The sequence below is a fragment of the Arvicanthis niloticus genome, chromosome 2 (genome assembly GCF_011762505.2).
Source record: "Arvicanthis niloticus isolate mArvNil1 chromosome 2, mArvNil1.pat.X, whole genome shotgun sequence".
Taxonomy (NCBI): Eukaryota; Metazoa; Chordata; class Mammalia; order Rodentia; family Muridae; genus Arvicanthis; species Arvicanthis niloticus.
Window position 1 is genome coordinate 47,699,072 of NC_047659.1, and position 19,691 is coordinate 47,718,762.

Genomic DNA, 19,691 nt, shown 5'->3' on the forward strand with positions numbered 1-19,691 from the left:
GGACTTGGGTTCAAATCAGCAGGACTCACATAAGAAGCTGAGTGTGACCATGCACACATGTAACCTCAGTGCTGTGGTGGATGGTGAAAGGAGCGTGGTTGAAGCTTCCTGGCTGCCAGTCTAGCTCCAGGCAAAGTGAGAGAGCCTGTGTCAAGGGAACACAGCAGAGAGTCATAGAGCAGACACCAGCTGTCCTCTGGCCTTCACATGGTTGTTTGGGTGTGCATGCCCTCACACACTTGCACACATAGCACATATATGTTATACACACATGTCACACACCCATGAATGCATACACACACACACACACACACATAGATATGTTCACATGGTATATAGTTTCTTGCCCATCTTTATCAATTAAGTTTTTAGAAAGACTTCTAAAGTACTCAATATTGACTGAGTCATACAAGAGGAGGGATTTCCTCTCAACATTTTTTTATACACGTTTACATGTTATCTGTGTATCCTGTCAAAGTTAGTTTCCGTATTACCCCATTTTCAGGGTTATTTTTGACTACTTCCCTCCAGTTTCCCCTGGTGTTTTTAGTTTCTCTCTGGCATCACTATGTCTGAGGAGCTTCCTTCAGACCTGGAAGAGCAGGTGCGCCACCCACAGGTTTTCCATGCTCTCCTTCATAGAGAATAATGACTTTACCTCCGTTCACCCCTGAGGCTGATTTTCCCAAGATGGAGCTGGCTCAGCAGTTCTTCCCGTGGAGCACTTAAGGACGCCTCTGTTGACAGTTGTCCCCCAGCTTCCTTCATGTTTACTGAATGTCCCTTTCTTTTTCCAGGATCACATCTAAGATAACACGCTGCATTTAATCATCCCCTCTCTGGGCGGCTTTTGCCTGTTACCTAAGACCTTCTGTTTTTAATAACTTCTGACTGGATCATAGATTGCTCATCAAGAATTTTGTAGTGCCCCCCTCCCCCCCCACTATACAAAGTGGGATTTATCTGGTCTTTTCCTCACTTTCTGGCCTCCAGGGAGGAAGCACAGAGGTGGACAGTTTGTATCTAATCATATCAAAACATGCCGTGTCAGGATGACCAACCACCATTGCCGCAGACCTTGCTCACCTGGTTAAGGTGTGATTGCCAGGCTTCTCCTCTGTGAGGTCACTGTCCTTAGGTGTCCTGCCTTTGCATACAACGGTGGAAAGATGTCAGTATACACAACCCATGGTGAACTTTTAAGGGAACAGTGAACTGTTCTCCAAGTCCTTGATAGCACAAGAGCAACATACGTATTTAGAATTCTTCCTCCAGGGTAATTTGCATCTTTCCCGTGATTATTCATTTGGTGTCTTCATATATCATCACGTACCCTCAGATGTCTGTTTTATTCTTTGTGCTAAGGTCTGGCACTGTTCCGTAAATTATTCTAGTTTCAGTGCCACTGTCCCATGACTATTTCACTGTGTTTTGATTTTGAGCACCATCTTCTGCTATAGCTAAATATACTCCTAATACATTCCCCCGTCCAGTTTTATAATTAATCATTTTGCCAAATCATTCATTCTTCCTCTGACTCAAAAGAGTCTGTTATAAGCCAATGTCTGGGTCCTAGATGTGTTGTTGGGAATGCTACGCCTTTCAGCTGCTATAGGAAGGCAGTATATGTAACCCAAATGCCAGAAGGGTGATCACAAGGGACTTAACCTTTCCTTGCCTCGGTTTCTTCATCTGTGAAATGGGACTAATCAGAGCCCTTTCATCAAAGTGTTGTTGGTATTCAGTTATTGGCTTGAAGCACACGCATACAAAAATTAATATGTAAGTGTTCATACCCTTTCCTGTGTCCTGAACAGCATCTTATGGGTTAATCCACAACTTCCTGCCTTCTCCTTCTCTTCTGCTTGTTTACATTGCTTTGTTTTGACATGTTCTCTTTGGTTAGCTATGAAGAATGGAATGGCCTCCCCTCCCTGACTACCCTGCATCAGATAAGAAAACTGAAGATTCTGTGTTTCACCTCAGTTTTTGTTTGTGTACAGGTCTGCTTTTAAATTTGAGAATGGTTGAACATGCGTAGTTGGGGAAAGAACCCACATTCTGGTACATACCTGGAAGCAGTTCTTTTGTGAACTGTATTGTCTTGTGTTTTCTCTGCTGTGTGTCCTCATAAAGATTCCCGTGCACGCCTTCAACAATAGGTTACGATCACAGGTTTAAACTCCTAATGATATCCAGAGAGAAATGTCTCTCAAAGTTGCTACTTGAATAAAAGCAGCAATGATATTGCCAAATAAAAAAAAGCAAAACCCAAACCAGTTATTTATAGTGTTTTCAGGCACCGTAAGTCACCTGAGGGCATTTGACTTGCACAGGTTTGAAATAAGAACATTTCGTAAAAGATCAAATCACGCCGAGCGGGGTTCCCTCCCTCTTAGAGGAACTGTGGATGTCTGAGCTGCCTGCCCTCCCCTTCCTTCCTGTGTGGCTGAGTACCCTCTTTGTGGCTGGCCACCCTGCTTTCTGGATTGAGCCACACTGCCAGGGGTGGGGGGAATGAAACTTATTCAGTTCTTGGAAATCCTTTTAGGTTTAAGTGGTAAGACAATGCTATATTAGCAGTGCTGTCTTTATTTGGCTAAGATTTGCTTTAGAATGAAGCCTACCATATTTAAAAAAAAAAGTTTAGGCTGCACAAACCAGGGAATTGTAGTAGTTCCAAAGTTTGATAGAGCAAGAAATAAGGTTCATGGGGAGTCTTAAAACCCTGAGGCAAGTACTCAGAGAAGTCAGTATCGCTCACTCAGCAAACCCTGACTCCCTTCCTGCTCTGATTCCACTCTGTAAATGCTAGTCCAGCCTCTGGGGCTTTGGGTGAGGGAGTCAGATAGGCATAAGGTCATTGGTGTTTTCTGTTACTCACACACCCCTGCAGTGCTTAACCCCAGTCTTGCCGGAGGCTTTAATCAAGGCGCTGTGGAGATTAACACATCCCACCCGAGTGGCTGTGAAAATCTGTACTTATCACAGTCCAAAGTCCATACGATTCTAGTAGATGAAAGATCGCAATGCCATTTGATTCCTTTTCATTGTGTTTGCAAATGTCCCGAGTATTCCTAACGCCTTTCAAACGACTTTGGACTAAAACAAAAACAAAGACACAGCAAAACTTCAACCTTGAGGTAGATGCAGCTTGGTTTCTGAAGTATGTTTACATTTCCCTTGGCTAGTTGTTTCTCTAGTAATAATAAGACTTTACATTTTGGAGACTCTCCCCCCCCCCTTCTTTTTCTGCATACTACAGGAAACTAGAAAACTATGGCAGGAGGAAGGAAGAAGCATACATGGGTGATAACAGGTTTTAAGGTCCAATGTTTCTGGACTACTTCTTTGGCTTGGAAAGTACTCGGAGTGCATACATGATTGAAAGCATTGTCTGCACTACTACAACCTGATGGTTTAAAAGAAAAGCAAAAGGGCCGTGTTTAGGGACCTTTGTGGTTTATGAGCCAGCTCACAAATGGACTTGGTGTTTTACACGGTCTGCTGCTGTTCCAGGCTGCATGGACTTGGTGTTTTATGCCATCTGCAGCTGTTCCAGGCTGCTTTCATATTTTATACGGTGTGCTTTTAGGGCTTTGATCATTTTTGTTTTGATGAGCTTTGTAAAGATTTAAAAGGTTTCTTGAAAACATTAATAGGCCTTTACTATTCCAAGAATTTTGTATAATGTGAATCAAATGCACTCTGCTCTCAGGTCCTCGAACCCTTAAAGGTTATCAGAGTCACTCGTTTGTGTGTTCTTATATTTGTCCCGAGGTTGTGTTTATTGTACCTAGATTGTTCTAGGCAAGGAAAAAAAAAAGCTCTTTTAGAATTTCCAATCAATACAGATAAATATGCCACCATGCAGAGGACTGTACAAAAGGCAATTGAGTGCATTATTTTCAACTCAAAGTACAGGACAAAGAATCCCATTTTCTTTTTAGTAATTATTTTACCTTTCCCAGTTGGGAATTACAAGGCTATTAAAATAATAGCCAAGGGCATTTTAGATAGGATGCATTTACATGCTAGGAAAGTGTGTGCTTTCTTGTTGGAAATTTTTGTTTTAATTGATTAATTTGTTCCTATTAATATTTATGAATCTTAATATACAATGACTCTATTCAAGAAGCCAAAGATAGACCACTTTCCTAAGGGTCCATCCAGAAGAAATAACCTATCCAAAGCAGTATTCTGTAAAAGCATCCCAGTTTGCCAAGGTCTCCAAACCTTCACTCATGATATTAGTGTTCCACTCCTAAGCACAATTCTGAGTGAGTAACCCCCAGTAAGTGGGTAATCCCTAGTGAGTGGGTAACTCCCAGTGAATGGGTAACCCCCAGTGAGTGGGTGACAGAAGCTCTTGGCCTAAGCATATAGCATATTTATAGTACCAAATTGTTAAAAACTTCTCAAAGGCACAATGACAAGAAAAACTTTAAATTATGCCATGTATATTTAACAAATTTTAAATATTTAACAAATGTATATTAACAAAATTTTCTCATTAAAATAAATTTAGAGAACTCAAGTATTTTACAACAGTGCTATGTAAGAAGGAAGAAATATAAAATTTTATCTAGAGTGATTATACCTCATTTTAAAATAGAGCAAACCCCCTATCTAGTCAGAAGGATTAATATTTAGATCCTAAAATAATAATATTTTGCTTTATAAGATTAAAATATTTTGCTTCCTGATGTAGATGTACCATTTTGAAATGGAAAAAAGTAAAAGCCCAAAAATTAATAAGCTTTACTGTGATCACAACCTGACATTCCAGTATCCGTTACTAGCATTGAGGCAACAAGGTTTTTTGCATATCCTGTCTTCAAGTGCTTTGTTTCACCTCATTCCACACCCATGTGCACATCAGCCAGAAGAGGGAAGCCTGGTGTTTTTTGTTCCTACCTGTGTGACTTCCGGCTCGGTCTGCAATTCCATTCTGCTTCCTCTGTTCTGGAAGCTCTGCTAAAAGCAGCTGGATCCCCTCCCCATTCAAGAAGGCTTCCTTGAGCCACCAGGCCAGCTGTCACTCTCCCCTCCCACTTGACCAGCATAAACCTGTCTCTGTAAGATACTTCCATAGAGTTCAGCTAGATAAGGTACAGTGACAAGAGAACTATTAAATTATGCCGCGTACAATTAATGAAATTTCTCATTTAAAAGAATCTCCAGTGCTATGTGAAGTTGTTTATGAGTTAGTGTTATATAAGAAGGAAGGATTATATGTTTATATTCTTCCTTCTTACATAACACTAACTCATAAATGATTATGAGTATATGTATTATGTATATATGATTATGTATACATATATGTACATATGTATACATATATACATATTATGTATATATGGTTACACCCTTGCTTGAAAATAGAGTGAATCCCATGCCTAGTTGAAAGGATCTCTAAGAGAACAATTTTGTGATCTCTACGAGGTCACATTTTGCTCATCGCTCTGACCTTGGGAAGCCCCACATGCATTTGATCAATGTCACTAACTGGTGACAAGTGAGGACTAATCACTTGTAATTGTGAAAGCATTTTCATGCTGCCCATTTCTTACTTAAGAACATGTCTCAGAGTTTCCCCAGTCCTCAATCTAAACCCCAATGCTACTTTACTATAGAATGTCTCTCACCTGTACATTTATTTCCTATTTAGTGCATTAGCCGAAGACTTTAGACAGATTCCACTTTTGTCTTCAGAAGCCTGTAGATAAATTGTCTCTCTCTTAAGAGTCAAGTCACTTAGTTTCTTAAACACTGAGTCTGAAAAGAATGTAGTCAGATGATATTCACAAAGAAATATATGAGTGAACAAAATACATTACTACGTTTTTTTTTTTTAATAGTATAGCCTGCTAGAATATGTATGCTTAGCCAGATAGCCAGTGACAGTGTAAAGTTGGGAAGCATTTAATTACATGCTAACTTTTATATCCCCTTTGCTTTGTTTTTCACGTATTTGTTGTCCTTGGGAGTAGCACTGTGCCTTAAACAAGAAGTGCTAGATATTTGAAGTGAGCACTTCTAAAACTTCACCAGCAGCACCAAGTAAATAAATATTTCTAAAAAATGCCATGTGGCCAGCCAGGCTGTCTCTAGCCTAGCATCCTGGACCTCCTTCCGTGAAGCATGCTGGTGGTACCCTAGAGGAGGATGCTTTCCATGCACAGAAGCACATGTGCATGCTCTTCTCCTTCAGGCCACTCCTCAAAGCGAAGTTAGGTCCCAGACTGCTGCCCTCTGAGCTGTAGAACAACGGTTGCCCTCCTTCAGGGTCACAGGGACCCCAAATGTGAAATCTAATCCCCCAGTGCCTACTCTGTTGTAGAGTGTCTCTCACCTGTACAGTAAGTTCACAGTACACACTCCCCATACTCTCCTAACTTGTTTTATGAGATCAAGTTGATTTCTTTCTTTAGTTTTTTTGGGTTTTTGTTTGTTTGTTTGTTTTTTGTTTATTTTTTTAATTTATTTTTTATTTTTTATTTTTTTGGTTTTTCGAGACAGGGTTTCTCTGTGTAGTCCTGGCTGTCCTGGAACTCACTCTGTAGACCAGGCTGGTCTCGAACTCAGAAATCTGCCTGCCTCTGCCTCCCAAGTGCTGGGATTAAAGGCGTGTGCCACCACCACCCGGCTCAAGTTGATTTCTTGTTCTGTCGCAGACTTTTTTTTTTAACTCCTTATTGAAACATAATATATTCATAGAAAGAACGTGCGTACCTCAATTAGGTCAGTACCCTTTCAAAACCATTGTCATGTGAACACCGTGCAGAACAGGAAGCAGAGCAGAGCTATAGCTGCTGAAGCCCAGCCCCTGTTTTCCCTCCAGGATCTCCCCACTGTCCTGTCTTCTAAGAGACCAGGGATTTGTATCAATGAAAGCCATCTGTCACCTGCCTTCTGTACCATTCTACCTCTGAGCTTGGTGTGTGTGTGTGTGTGTGTGTGTGTGTGTGTGCAGCTGTAGATTGTTTTAGCATTCCAGTGTAGGAACCTGTCATGCTTTCTGCTGGCAGTGGACCGCTGTGAACAACGTTGCCTGGATATCTTGATTCATGGCTTTTGGTGAATGTACGTCTACAGTTCTGTTGGTTTTTTTTATGTACCAGTCAGTTTCTAGAGAGTTAAAAATATGTTTGTTCAGGTTTAAGGTCTGCAAATAGACTTCCAGAAGTCTGTTCATCAATGAAATTATAAGGAGAATTTTGGATGTTGCATCTGAAACTGTCACTTTTATGACATTCTCAAAACTGTGCCCCCAAAATCTTTATCAAAACAGTAAAAACTCAAAAACTGATTTTGTTTCTATAAGGGAAAAAAAGCAGAACATGATTTTAAAAAAAGATAGCATTCAGTTTCTAAGATGATCTGTTCTCTAGAATATTTTTCAATCTAAAGGATTGAATATTTCAATCTAAAGGAAAGGCAGAGGTTTTACCTTGAAATCAATGGTTCTTATTCCCAGTGCAAAATGCCTCATTACAGATTTGACGAAGAGACATTTGTCTAGGAAGGGAGCAGAGATGGTGTCAGTCAGTGTTGTCAGACAGTAAGCTTGGGCTTGCCTTCTCCATCATGACGAGTAGGACTGAAATTTCAGACACAAAAAGAGGAAAATTCTCCCCTTTCTTTTCGTCCCCCCATCAGGTAAACACTCCCCAGAGGTTTCTCCATGTCATTTCAATAAATATTTAATGAGAAATTCACATACAGTGCCACGGAGACTCCAAGATAACAAAGACATGGTTTTAATTTTAAGGGATTCATTTAGTATTCAGCCAAATAAACACATAAATAATTATGGTGCAAGCATCGAATGTGTGCAGAAACAGGGCTTTGGGAAATGCAAAGGGCTCCCCTGGGCAGACCTGAGAAAACAGAAAGCCCTGGAAACAAACAAAGAACAGGAATGCACACCCGTTTTTCCAGTGGGTTTCTCAACTGTTTCATCTAGTTCGTCGATTATACACTTCAAGGCTCCAAGGATGAGAAAAGTTACATGTACAGTTAAGTTGCTATAGCTTCTCAGAGCATTCCATCATGTACCCCAACTGGACCAATTTTACTCTTAAGAATTTTGTTGCCCCAAACCAGGATTCCAACCCAAGTTTAGCATCGTTTACCAGAATCTTGTCCTCTTTGAATTCTTCTGGGTTACGCTTAGTGCAGCTGTAGCAATGTTCTAAAATATGCATGAAGTTGACATTTGCACATTTGACGTCAAATTAAAATGACAGAATATGATGTCATCTGTTGTTATACATAGGGTAGTACTGTGTCATATCCTCTGGGATGGGCAGAGTATCCTTTCTGGCAAGGTATTATTATTTTTTTTTTTGAACGAAGACTTTGATGGGGTGTGAGCCAGAGATCAACTTGGAACAGTGTGTCTAGGCAGAAGGAGGAGTGGGAGCAACAGGGAAGGGGTGGGTGGAGAACAGAGGATCAGAGAGCAGCCAGGAGCCAGATAAAGTCATCCTATAGAGTTCAGCTTGCACCATGAGTAAGATCACTGGATTTCACAGAGTAATGTCATCGGAGCTGTGTTTTTTTATAGGATGCACTAGCTATAGACTTGAGAATGATTGGGAATATGGGGAGATGAAGACATGCAGACTTCGAAAGCTAACATCACAGTTTCTAGGCAAGAAAGGACTATGGCTGGGACACAGCACATACTGAAGCTGGCACTGAGCATGTAGCTCATGAGATTTAAGATCTGAATTTTTACATGTTAATTAATATAAATGCCTATGTAAGACTAGTGACTGATGCATTGAACTATGTAATTCTTGAGTTCATGAATACTATCGCCACGGTTTTGTTTCTCCGCCAGTGTTTGTGTAGTCTTGGGCTGCTGACAGGTTGTACTTAGTAATAATTCATCAATTAGAAAGACTATTTTCTTATCAACCCTAAAATACTTGTATTTTGGGCCAAGAGAATTCTGACCTTTTCCAGTGTCTTCTACATGACTGCCCTTACCATTAATGTCAAGAAAACATTTTAGTCACACAGGTCATCCACTATATTTTAGCAGATGTTACATGAGCTGTGAAAAGAAAGACAAAGCACTAAAATACCAGAAAAATACCGTACACTCTCATTTTGACTGTCTTGTCTCTGTGTACCGCTTTTCTTTGCATTCAAAGTGTGCAGTGAAGTAGAGTTTTGGAAACTTGTTATCACAGTCTGTGAAAGGCATCTGAAGGATTTGCGCAAATCTGTTTGCTACAGCTGTATTGTTCTCCTTTTAAAAGTCATATAATATACTCACTGCTATTGCTGTATCATTTTTTTAAACCATATTTTACCCCACAGTAGAATCCTGGATTTTTCAAGAACACAGAGATAAGAGAATATTCCATAATTTCTCATTGGCTTTATCTCTTCTTATATGTGTGCCAAACTCAGGTTAACAACTCTGAATAACTATCAATAAAAGATAGTTAAAACAAATCATACCATTTCTGTGCAATGGCTGCCACACAGCTACAAAAACCACACACACAAGTGCAAAACCAGCTGAGACAGCCCTTTACGTTCTGGTGTGAAAATTCTTGAAGACTCATTTTCAGTGATAAACACAGGATTGAGGCCAATGTGTATATCATTTGTGTTGAAGAGTAGGGGAGATCATATATATTTCCATATTAGTTTGTGGATGATAATTAAATTAGCATTTCAGCCCAATTAGATTTTCTAAAACATGTTATGCAAATCACTTGCAGCCTTGGAAACATTCTGAGCAGGAGCTTGAAGCCTAGATTTAGTGTGGGTAGAGTCTCAGTCACATCTTTCCCATATTTACATCACATGCCTAGCACATTTTAAATTTTTTAAAGATTTATTTGTTTCCTGTATGCATGCACACCAGAAGAGGGCATTGGATCTCATTACAGATGGTTGTGAGCCACCATTTGGATGCTGGGAACTGAACTCAGGACCTCAGGAGGAGCAGCAGACAGTGCTCTTAACTGTTGTGCTATTAACCCACCTGGCGTATTTTTAAATGTTAAATAAATGCTACAACTTTCAGTGTCTTACCACACCCAGACTTAAATTTGAGACTATAATGGTGCTAGATTTACCATTAATAAGTAACCCTCATTAGACATGCCGGACATCAATGTGGACCTCAGTCATGGTCTCTGCTTCCCAAAAGTGCACAGCACACGACAATTCCCAGATTTGAATTTGTTGCTCGAATTGCTCAAAATGGAAGCCAGGATGATGGAAGAGCCAAGGCTTAGATCTGTGAGATGGAAGGAAAGCGGTTTGGGTCGTCTTTTCCAGAACTTATCTTTCCATAAAAATTACAGTTATGAGGGATGAGAAGACATGACTGGTATTTGTAGAGTGCTGTGGTTCATTGATAATATGTCTTATCTCCTATCACTCAAAGGGAATACACCTAGGTACCTTGTATAAGAGAATCTGGGCCAATTTGTAAGAAATAAGAAAACTAAGCAAAATAGCTTCCCCACCCTCTCCTCCCATCCCCACTGCAACACACACACACACACACACACACACACACACACACACACACACACACACACACACTGTTAAGCCCATAGGAACTGTTTGGATTTGTAACTCTCCAACTTAGCATTTTATTTCTTGCAGACAGGGCTGCAGCCAGTTCATTCCCTTGGTGTTTGTTTGTCTCAGAAAGCTGACCTTTTCTTTCCTTCACTGTGCACGTACGTGTGCATTTGTGCGTGTATATGTGTTTGCATGTATATGCGTGATGGGTGTTCAGAGATGAATACGTGTCATGATGAATGTGTGAAGGCCAGGGGACAACTTTGTGGATTCTGTCCCTTACATGGATTCCTAGGGGCAAATTCAGGTGATCGAGCTTGAAGAGCAAGCACGTTACCTGCTGGGCTGTCTCATCTGCTCTGTATTAGTTCTACAGAGTGCATTTGAGGTGTCCATGTGCAGGATTTTTATGTTGCTGCCCTTGTTTGTTTTCCTTTGTTCTGTTTGGCGTTCTGTGAGTTTCCTGGATCTGTAGTGTGGTATCTGTCATTAATTTTTGAGAGAATCTAAGTCATTATTAAGGTATCTACTCTCTTTGCTTTCTTCTTGTGGTATTGCGAGTACATGTGTGTTTTTAATCTCATATGTGCTTTGTCTTTGAAATTGCCTCAGCATGCTTAGATATTCTTGGTTTGGACACGGGACAGTATCTTTTTCTCTTTGCATTTTGGTTGGGAAGGTTTCTGCTGACCTGTGCACACAATCACTGGATCTTTCTCTAGTGGTTCTTTAATTCTGCTGCTGAGCTCACGGAGGTCTTCCTTTGCAGAACTATTGATCTGTAGAGTTTTGTTGGATTTTTTTTCTTAGCATTTGCATCTCCCTGCCTGCAGAAATTAACTACCTGTAGTCCTGACTTGCAGAAAGTTAAATACTAAGTTTGAGAGTTACAAGTTCAAACAGTTTCTTTAAACTCAGCAGTGTGTGTGTTTGTGTGTGTGTGTGTGTGTGTGTACATGCATTCACACAAGTGTGTGTTGGGGGTGAGGGTAGGCGGGTGGTAGGAGATGGTGGGGAAGCCATTTTGTTTAGTTATGTCACCCAATGCATTTTTGCATTTTGCATATAATTTCATCAGTGGTATCAGTAGGATAATATTTCATAGTTAACTTACATTACTAATTTAAACTTCCTGTCTGAACATTCAAAACTCTGTATCACATCTAAATTCCAGTGTTTGGTTTGTGCTTCAAACTGAAGCCTCTCTTGTTTAACATGCCTTCTAATTTTTACTACTGAAAGCCAGACACGATGGGACCTGTGATAAGAACGGAAGTAAATAGGCTGTTGTAGTTACTGCTCTACTGCTGTGAAGAGGCACCGTGACTAAGCATCTCTTATAAAAGGAAGCATTTAATTGGGGGCTTGCTTACAGTTTCAGAGGCTTAGTCTATTATCACTGTGGGGAGCAGACAGTCATGGTACTGGAGCAGTAACTGAAAGCTTTACATCCTGATCCATAGGCAGTAGTTAGAGAGAGAGAGAGAGTGTGTGTGTGTGTGTGTGTGTGTGAGAGAGAGAGAGAGAGAGAGAGAGAGAGAGAGAGAGAGAGAGAGAGAGAGAAGGAGAGAGAGAGAGAGAGAGAGAGAGAGAGAGAGAGAGAGACAGTCTGAACTTTGCAACTCAAACCCCATCCCTAGTGTTACACACCTCCTCCAACAAAGCCACACCTCCTAATCCTTTCCAAATAATTCCACTCACAGGGGACCAAGCAATCAAACATGTGAGCCTATGGGGCATTCTCATTCAGACCACTTCATAAGAGTCTTTAGCTTAAAGTTGTCTGCTAATCTGTCCAGGTAATGGGTAGAGTTTAATGTTTGCTATAGTAGAAGATGTTAGAAGTTACAACTATTTCTAGTGCCCTTGTGTGTTTCCTGGTAAGAACTCCTTAGAAAAAATTAGAATCAGCACCAGAGAGATATCTCAGATTTAAGAACACTGGCTGCTTTTATAGAGGACTCAAGTTTGGTTTTCCAAACCAAAACGTGGCAGCTCACAACCTTCTGTAACTCCAGTTCTAGGGGAATCTAATGCTCTCTTCTGATTTCTAGGGGCACCAGGAACACATGTAATACATAGACATATTTTACATAGACACATGTACAGACAAACACTCATACACATAAAATAAGTAAATAAATGAAAGAGTTAATCTTGCTCTTTCAACTAGAATCTACTGTTTCTATGCTGGCCCTGGAGGAGGTGTGAGAGGGGTGGAAGGATCCTGTTAGTAAGTTTGTGTCCCTGGTCTGTCACCTTCACAACTGTTTTTGTTGTATGTTATACTTTTCTTAAACCTACAGATTCTAGAGTCTAGACTCTTCCTTTTAAAATGTATTTTATTGAGAATTTTGTACATGCATGTATTATGTTTCCATCAAATCCACCTCTGAGCATCCCACTCCTTCTCGACGCCCTTTCTACTTTTTTCTTCCAACTCTCTTCCCTTTTCTCTACCCACTGAGCCCATTTATTGCTGTCAGTGCATGCAGGGGAAAGACCATCTACTGGACGGGTCGGGTAGCCTCTCTGAGCCTATATTCTTCAACACAACTTGCTCTCCCTCCAATCAGTTGTCATTAGGGGTGGGACTTCATGAGCTCCCACATCTAGCTCTTAGCTCCTGCTTTCCTTGTCAGTGTAGGAAGATGGATGCTAAATTCCCTCCGCCACATGGAGTCAGACTCCATGGAGTCTCTCCCAGTAGGCCTTTTGGCTCTTCACCACAAGAGCTTACTAGGATTAAAATAAGTAAAACACAGAGCTATGGGGCCCAGCCGAGGGGTTTCTAAGCTGGTCCACACTCAGCCTCCAGCAGCTCTGCAGAAGTCCTGTTCAAGGCCTCTTATCCCTGTGACGTTTCTGCCACAGGTCAGTTGACCTCAGCCCCAGCTGGAACACCTGTACCTGCAGATCCCAGGCTGGCAGTGTTTACTGGAGCCTCGGTTCTCTGATGAGCCCAAGAGAAGTTGTTTTCATTTTGCTGAGCCTTCCAAGCACCAATCATGTGAAATCATTTCTCTCTGAGCCAGTTTTGAGCTAGGGAAATCTTAGAGCAGCAGTTCTCAACCTGTGGGTCACAACCCTTTTGGGGCTCACACAGCCCTTTCACAGGAGTCTCCTAAGACCATCGGAAAACACAGGTATTTACATTATAATTCACAACAGTAGCAAAATTACAGTTATGAAGTAGCAGTGAGAATAATTTTATGCTTGGAAGTCACCACAACATGAGGATCTGTATTAAAGGGTCACAGCATTAACACGGTTGTGAACCACTGCCTTAGAGGAAGAAAAGCCTCATAGAAGCCAAAGGAGCCTAGGGGAAATGTTTCCGTGATTTCACAGACGGAAAAGCTTAGTTATTTCAGAGTCATGGAACCCGCCCATGAGTCTTAGTCCTGAGTAGCATTTTGTCTGCAGCACTAGAGCGGTGACATTGTGGTAATGACAAGAACGAAGCAGATATTTCAAAGGCTTAGTTGCATTATTTTGAAATATCAGAACAGGGGACATTAACGCCCAGACGTGTGTCATTCTCTGTAAAGAAATTGTATGTTCTTTTCTCCCGCTCATCAGAAATAAGAAAAGGGGGATCTGAAAGTCATGTAGCATTTATCTGTGGACTCAGATGGACTTGCTAACTGTTGAACCCATAGAAAGTTCAAGAGCTCATTTGCATCAGGCACCTTCTCCATCCTGATGCCCAATTTAGCCTTTTGAGTTGCTTTGCACATCGTAGGCCTTCATTAAGGCTCTGGATCCTGTTGGATGTGACTGCCATGACTTTTTTTATTGCCCTGGATTGCTGGCGTCGGCTGCGAGCTCCGTGTTCCTGTCTAGCTTGTTATTCTTGTCTCTTGGCTTAAGATGTTGTGCCTTGCAAAAGGGTTCTGTGAGCAAACACTTGACTAAAAAGAATCACCCCGCTTTCAAAGGGGTCTGAATATGGCTTTTCGTGAGGCCCATTACAAGGCCCATCTACCTCATTATATCTGCATGGGCGTTATTGTGCACCTTGTAAAGGAAGCTGGATTCATACTTTTCATCCCCTGATTAGTATTTCTAAATTGGCTCACTTGCCAAAAGGAATGGTTTTTTTCCCCTCAGTGCTTTCCCCCTTCACTGGTAATAGAAACATAATAAAATGCAGTTGAAATAGCACCCCTTCCCTAAAACAAACAAAAACCAATTACGGCTAGTCCTGAGGGAAGTCTTCAGGGGAGACAGCCAAGAAACATGCCGAAGGCTTCAGCCCTTATCTATCCTCGCTGCTTGCCTTTGAGGAGCACATGTTCACAGCCTGGTGCGGACTCTTTCGTGCCCATAGGAATTTCTATCAGCACATGAGAATGTGTTGAAGTGTATGGAATTTAATCAGAGAGGGCCCATTCCTTGTCCAGCCCCTTATGATGTGTGCATTCTAGCTACAGGTCAAAACAGAGGCCAGCTCTTGGACACAAACCAAGCAATCATTAATGAAGCCTCTGGGTTGTAATGGCTTCCCATCTGCCTCCCTCTTCTGTATCAGACAGGAAATGTGCCCAGAGGATATAGGACAACCAGCAGATGGGAGGTCTGGGGAACTGCATGGTAAGACTTTGCCCCAGTCTGTGGCTGCCATGACCATGTGGACCTTCAGATCCTGTCTATGCCCTTCCCGTGCTCCATATGGGGTTGGTCTCTGCAGGCATAGTTCCTGGCTTCCTGTCCTCCAGGCTGGTTTTCTTGCTTTGGTTCACACTAGTATAAACTGCTATTTCTCTCTCCTGTTTAACCTAGTCATTGATATAACAGAATGATTCCCTTATTTCTCTAGCTTCTGAACAGAGGGAGATTGGTTATGGGTAGGTCTTGCCTGCCTCTTGGCAGTGGCTAGACCAGTAGTTTCAGTAGCAGTGGCCATGCCTCAAGGGGTTCTTGAGACCCTCCAAGTTCCAGATCTTCCTTCTTCCTCTGCTCTTCTTCCTCTGCTTCTTCTGTCAACAGGGGGTTTGGCTCGGGTAATCTGTCTGGCTTCCCCATCTTCCCCTACCTGTAAAACTATTTCCCAGTAGAGGATTCCCTCTCTCTTGAGGTCTTTGAGTGGTATCTATTACCCTGCACGGACTTCTGTGATGATCTTTCTCTGGCATCTCACACCTGAGGAATAGGTCCTCAAGGTAGATGTTTCATTCTTATCAAGTTGTGTCTTAGAGTTTCTATTGCTGTGAAGAGACACCATGACCATGGCAACTCTTAATAAGGAAAATATTTAACTGGGGGTGGCCTATAATTCAGAGGTTTAGTCCATTATCATCATTGGGACATGCAGGCAGCCGTGGTGTTGCAGAGGTAGCTGAAGGATCTGCAGACAGAAGGGAGAGACAGGGAACCACAAGGCCTAACGAGCTTCTGAGACCTCAAAGCCCACTCCCATCCCCGACCCATGACACACTTCCTGTAATAAGGCCACACCTCCTAATAATGCCACTCCCTATTGGCCTATTGAGACATTTTTATTTAAACCACCATAAGACTTGCTTTAGAAAGTTAATTATGACTAAGCAGTCTGAGTGCTGCCAACGGGTATGATCTCAGGAAAAGTGACTCTTGCTGAAGATCAAATCTGATGTCTGGACTAGAAGGGCTTTACCTGGCATGTTGTAGCTTTTCCAGTGAACTTCAAAATACAAAATCTTCCAACATGAGAGCTATGATATTTGTATAAGGGGTGGCAGTGGCGGCGGCAGAGGCTGTGGTGATGGTAACTGGTCTTATGATGTAGACACTAGGGCCGTGGTTCTCAACCTGTGGGTGGAGACCCCTTGGGGAGGTCACTCACATATCAGACACCCTGTCTAGCATATATTTACATTACAATTCATAGCAGTAGCAAAATTGCAGTTATGAAGCAGCAGCAAAATAACTGAATGATTGGGGGTCACCACAGTACGAGGAGCTGTATTAAGGGATTGTAGCATCAGGAAGGTTGAGACCCGCTGCTCCAGAGTGAGCTATGACTAGACCGAATGCTTAGCAGTCCCAGATAGTAGCACTGTGAACTCAGGCAAATCCCTCCGAGCCTCTAGCCTCAGCTTGCCCAGTGGAAACCAAAATAATAGTGAAACAAGGAGCTAGCACCAATGAAGAACGTGGTAGGCATGCGCAAACCTGGGCACACTCCAGGGCAGCTTTTCTTACTTAAACACTTCATGAGAATTGCCACACCTTGCCTTTCCTAACTATTCACAAAATACAACTAGAGTAAATTTCCTTATTGCTCTATAGCATAGCCAAGGGAAAATTTACTTGAAAGGCAAGAGGGAAAAAAAACTGAAAATAAGTACATAGACCTGAAAGCAAAGTAATCACACTAGTCCCTGGCCTTGGTCAGGGATGGTTTCCCAGCGACCCTGCCGGCCTGTCTCAATTCTGTCTGTATCAACATTGACTGCCAGGCACTGGCACTTTCTCAGACTTCCTGAATGAATGTGGTATTCCCTTCAGAATCAAAGTCCTCCTCTCTGAAGAGGATGTGCTCCCTGGTTCCCCTTGCATGTGTCCGTCACAGGCTTCATTTAAATAAAGGGGCATCCCCTCCTCGAAGCTACCGTTCACGGTGATGCTCCAAACCCAACATTTCTGAAGTGGAGAAGGTTGGAGACAGTTGGAGAAAGTTGCTTTTCAACAGATGAAACAGACTCTTGGCCCTGGAGCTGGTATTAGGATTGTCTAGCTGAAAGAACCTTGTGAACCTTTTGTGCCTTTAGAAGTCACAAATCAAAGGGAACATTTTGGTTGAAGCTTGACTCTTATCCCTGCTTTAGCAATTCTTTCTTTTCAAGGTTCCAAGAAACCAAAATAGAAAAGAAAAAAAAGTCATTGAACAAACAAACTAAACTAGGTACCATTTTGCACATTTTGTTACAATATAGTAGGGGTAAATAAAAATGCATCTATTTGTCAAATAGTTTCATCAAAAACAAACAACATTTAGCAAAAAAAAAAAAAACATTTAGCAGCCATTGTCAGTTTGGGCCTCCTCTTGGCCTCCAGATTAGCCAGCCTGTCAGAAACAAAACTGGGGGGCAGGAGTGTCAGCTTTTCAAAGGAAAAAAATTGGACCGGAGAACAAATCCCACATCTGTCTGCTCTACACCTCTTCTTCCAGAACAGGAGGAAGTGATGAGTGTCTATCATCACTTTCTAGAACAACCAGAAGCGTTTACAATTAGACCAGTTACTGGTAAGTCCCATAGAAGTATGAAGCTACCTGTGTATAGAAAGGACAGGGTCACTGGAGCTGAAGTTCATACTCGGGAGGTACACAGCAACTTTTAGCTGTATGTTTTAGGGACCCAAGTTAGTCAGGTTCTGAGCTAAGTGAGGGAGTACCATAGTTCCACAACCCCTCACCCATCTCAAGTCTACTGTGAGGAGCACAGAAGTTATGGGCATGCCATTTTGAATTGGACCACATTGACATCCTTTGGTCTGTGCTTGTTCTAAGTGGTGTGCTGCCTGTACACTGTCAGTTTCCGTGGGTGGGGTCTCCGGATACCAGTCTCATGAAGAAAATGTTGTGATGGGTGAGTTCAAGGAGACTACGGCCATTCTAAACAAATCTGCCTCTTGTTTTTAAAGTTTAGTGTTCAAAGCACCAACCTGCCTGAAATGTGCTGTTGGTAAAGGCAAATATAATGTTTATTTGTGTATATTCACATTGAGATTTTAAAGTGTTTGTTAAAACTAATACTGGCTGTCCCCTCCCTTAGTGGTTACATACTTTAAATAAGGAGAGATGAAATCATCAGTGTATTACTGTCAATAACTCCTATTTGCAAAACGCAGGGAGGTGTTAATATAAAATGTTACAATCTCTGTGTCAGTGTTTGGGGACCACTATAACAAATCACCACTCACTGAGTGGAGTCAGACAATCAAATCTACGAGCCCACAGTGCTGGAGTCTAGACCTCCAGTGTGAGCCTCTGGGTTAAAACGGAGGCGTTGGCAAAACTGGGATGCTTTGGGAGGCTCAAGGCTCTCTCTCTCTCTCTCTCTCTCTCTCTCCTGTCTGTTTTTACATGAGGCCTCCCACATCCTGGATCCTGCTGCTGACTCCTCCTCTTTCTGCTGTTGAGTGCTGGTATTCTGCTTGACATTCCCACGTTTTTTAACAGAACCCCCCCGAAACATCAAGCCAAGTGTCCCCATTTTGATCCTTAGCCATACCCACCTCATTCTTTTGCCATGTAATCTAGTACACACAGGTTCTGGTGATAAAGATGGGCACATCTTTGTACATAGGTAAAGAGCCCCAGCCTACTAAAGTTCCAAATAAATAAAATCCCACCATGCTTTTCCCAAGTGTCTCAAACAGCCTTTTGCCACCTTTGACCAGGCACATTTGGAAAGGGCACTGCCAGATATGTGACACGACAAAGATGAACGGGCTCCATGCTGTAGAAATTGATTCAGATGTATGACACCCATCTGAAGACTGTTTCTTACAAAAGGTGCTATCTCAATCCTGGAGCTGGTCTGACTCCACATAGAACCTTGAGGGCTGCACGGCTTTCTCAGAAAAAGAGAAACACAACAACTGCCTCCGTCAAGTTCTAGACTCAATCAGACGACACAAGAGAGAAGGGAGTGGCTCAGCTCATTCCCACCTCAAATCAATCAATACTTTATCCGTAGCCAGGACGGGTCACTCAACCTCTGACTGTTTATCTTGGTTTGCTTCCTTCTCATTCCCGCTCTGATGCTGGTCAGGCTCTGACCAGCTGCCCTTTCCCTCCTCACTGAGCCTACAAACATCAAATCATCCCTGTTTCTTTGTTTTTCCATTTGTTTTAACAATTTATATTTAAATGTTGGCAAACCGAATGGTCCGGTTTGCCCTTTGAATGCCAGTGCATTCAAGTTCCTTCAGGCGGCTTCTCTCTCTGTTTTTTAAATTCTATTTTGAGTTTCATGGGGGGAAAAAAGGTATTTTTTATTATCTCCAACCCATAATTTTCTTTACTGAACTTTTTGTTTAATTTCCTTTTGCTTTGACATTTTATTTTTCAGACACCTCTCATTGAACCTCACGTTCCTCTCCGTCCTGCTCACACCATTACCAAGGTAATGGGGTGT

The 19,691-nt window shown here is 42.0% G+C and overlaps 1 protein-coding gene across 4 annotated transcripts in view; it reads left to right on the forward strand.

The window, feature by feature from the left end:
- The window catches only part of Rapgef4 (Rap guanine nucleotide exchange factor 4), a 285,813-nt gene that overhangs the window by 185,682 nt on the left and 80,440 nt on the right, over positions 1 to 19,691 (forward strand). For 3 of the 4 annotated variants that reach the window (XM_034494585.2, XM_034494588.2, XM_076928903.1), the window contains one exon: positions 19,626 to 19,679. The exons of the other annotated variant lie outside the window; for it this stretch is intronic. In XM_034494585.2, coding sequence (XP_034350476.1) covers positions 19,626 to 19,679 — 54 coding nt within the window. The remainder of the gene's footprint in view (positions 1 to 19,625; positions 19,680 to 19,691) is intronic. 4 annotated transcript variants of the gene reach the window in all.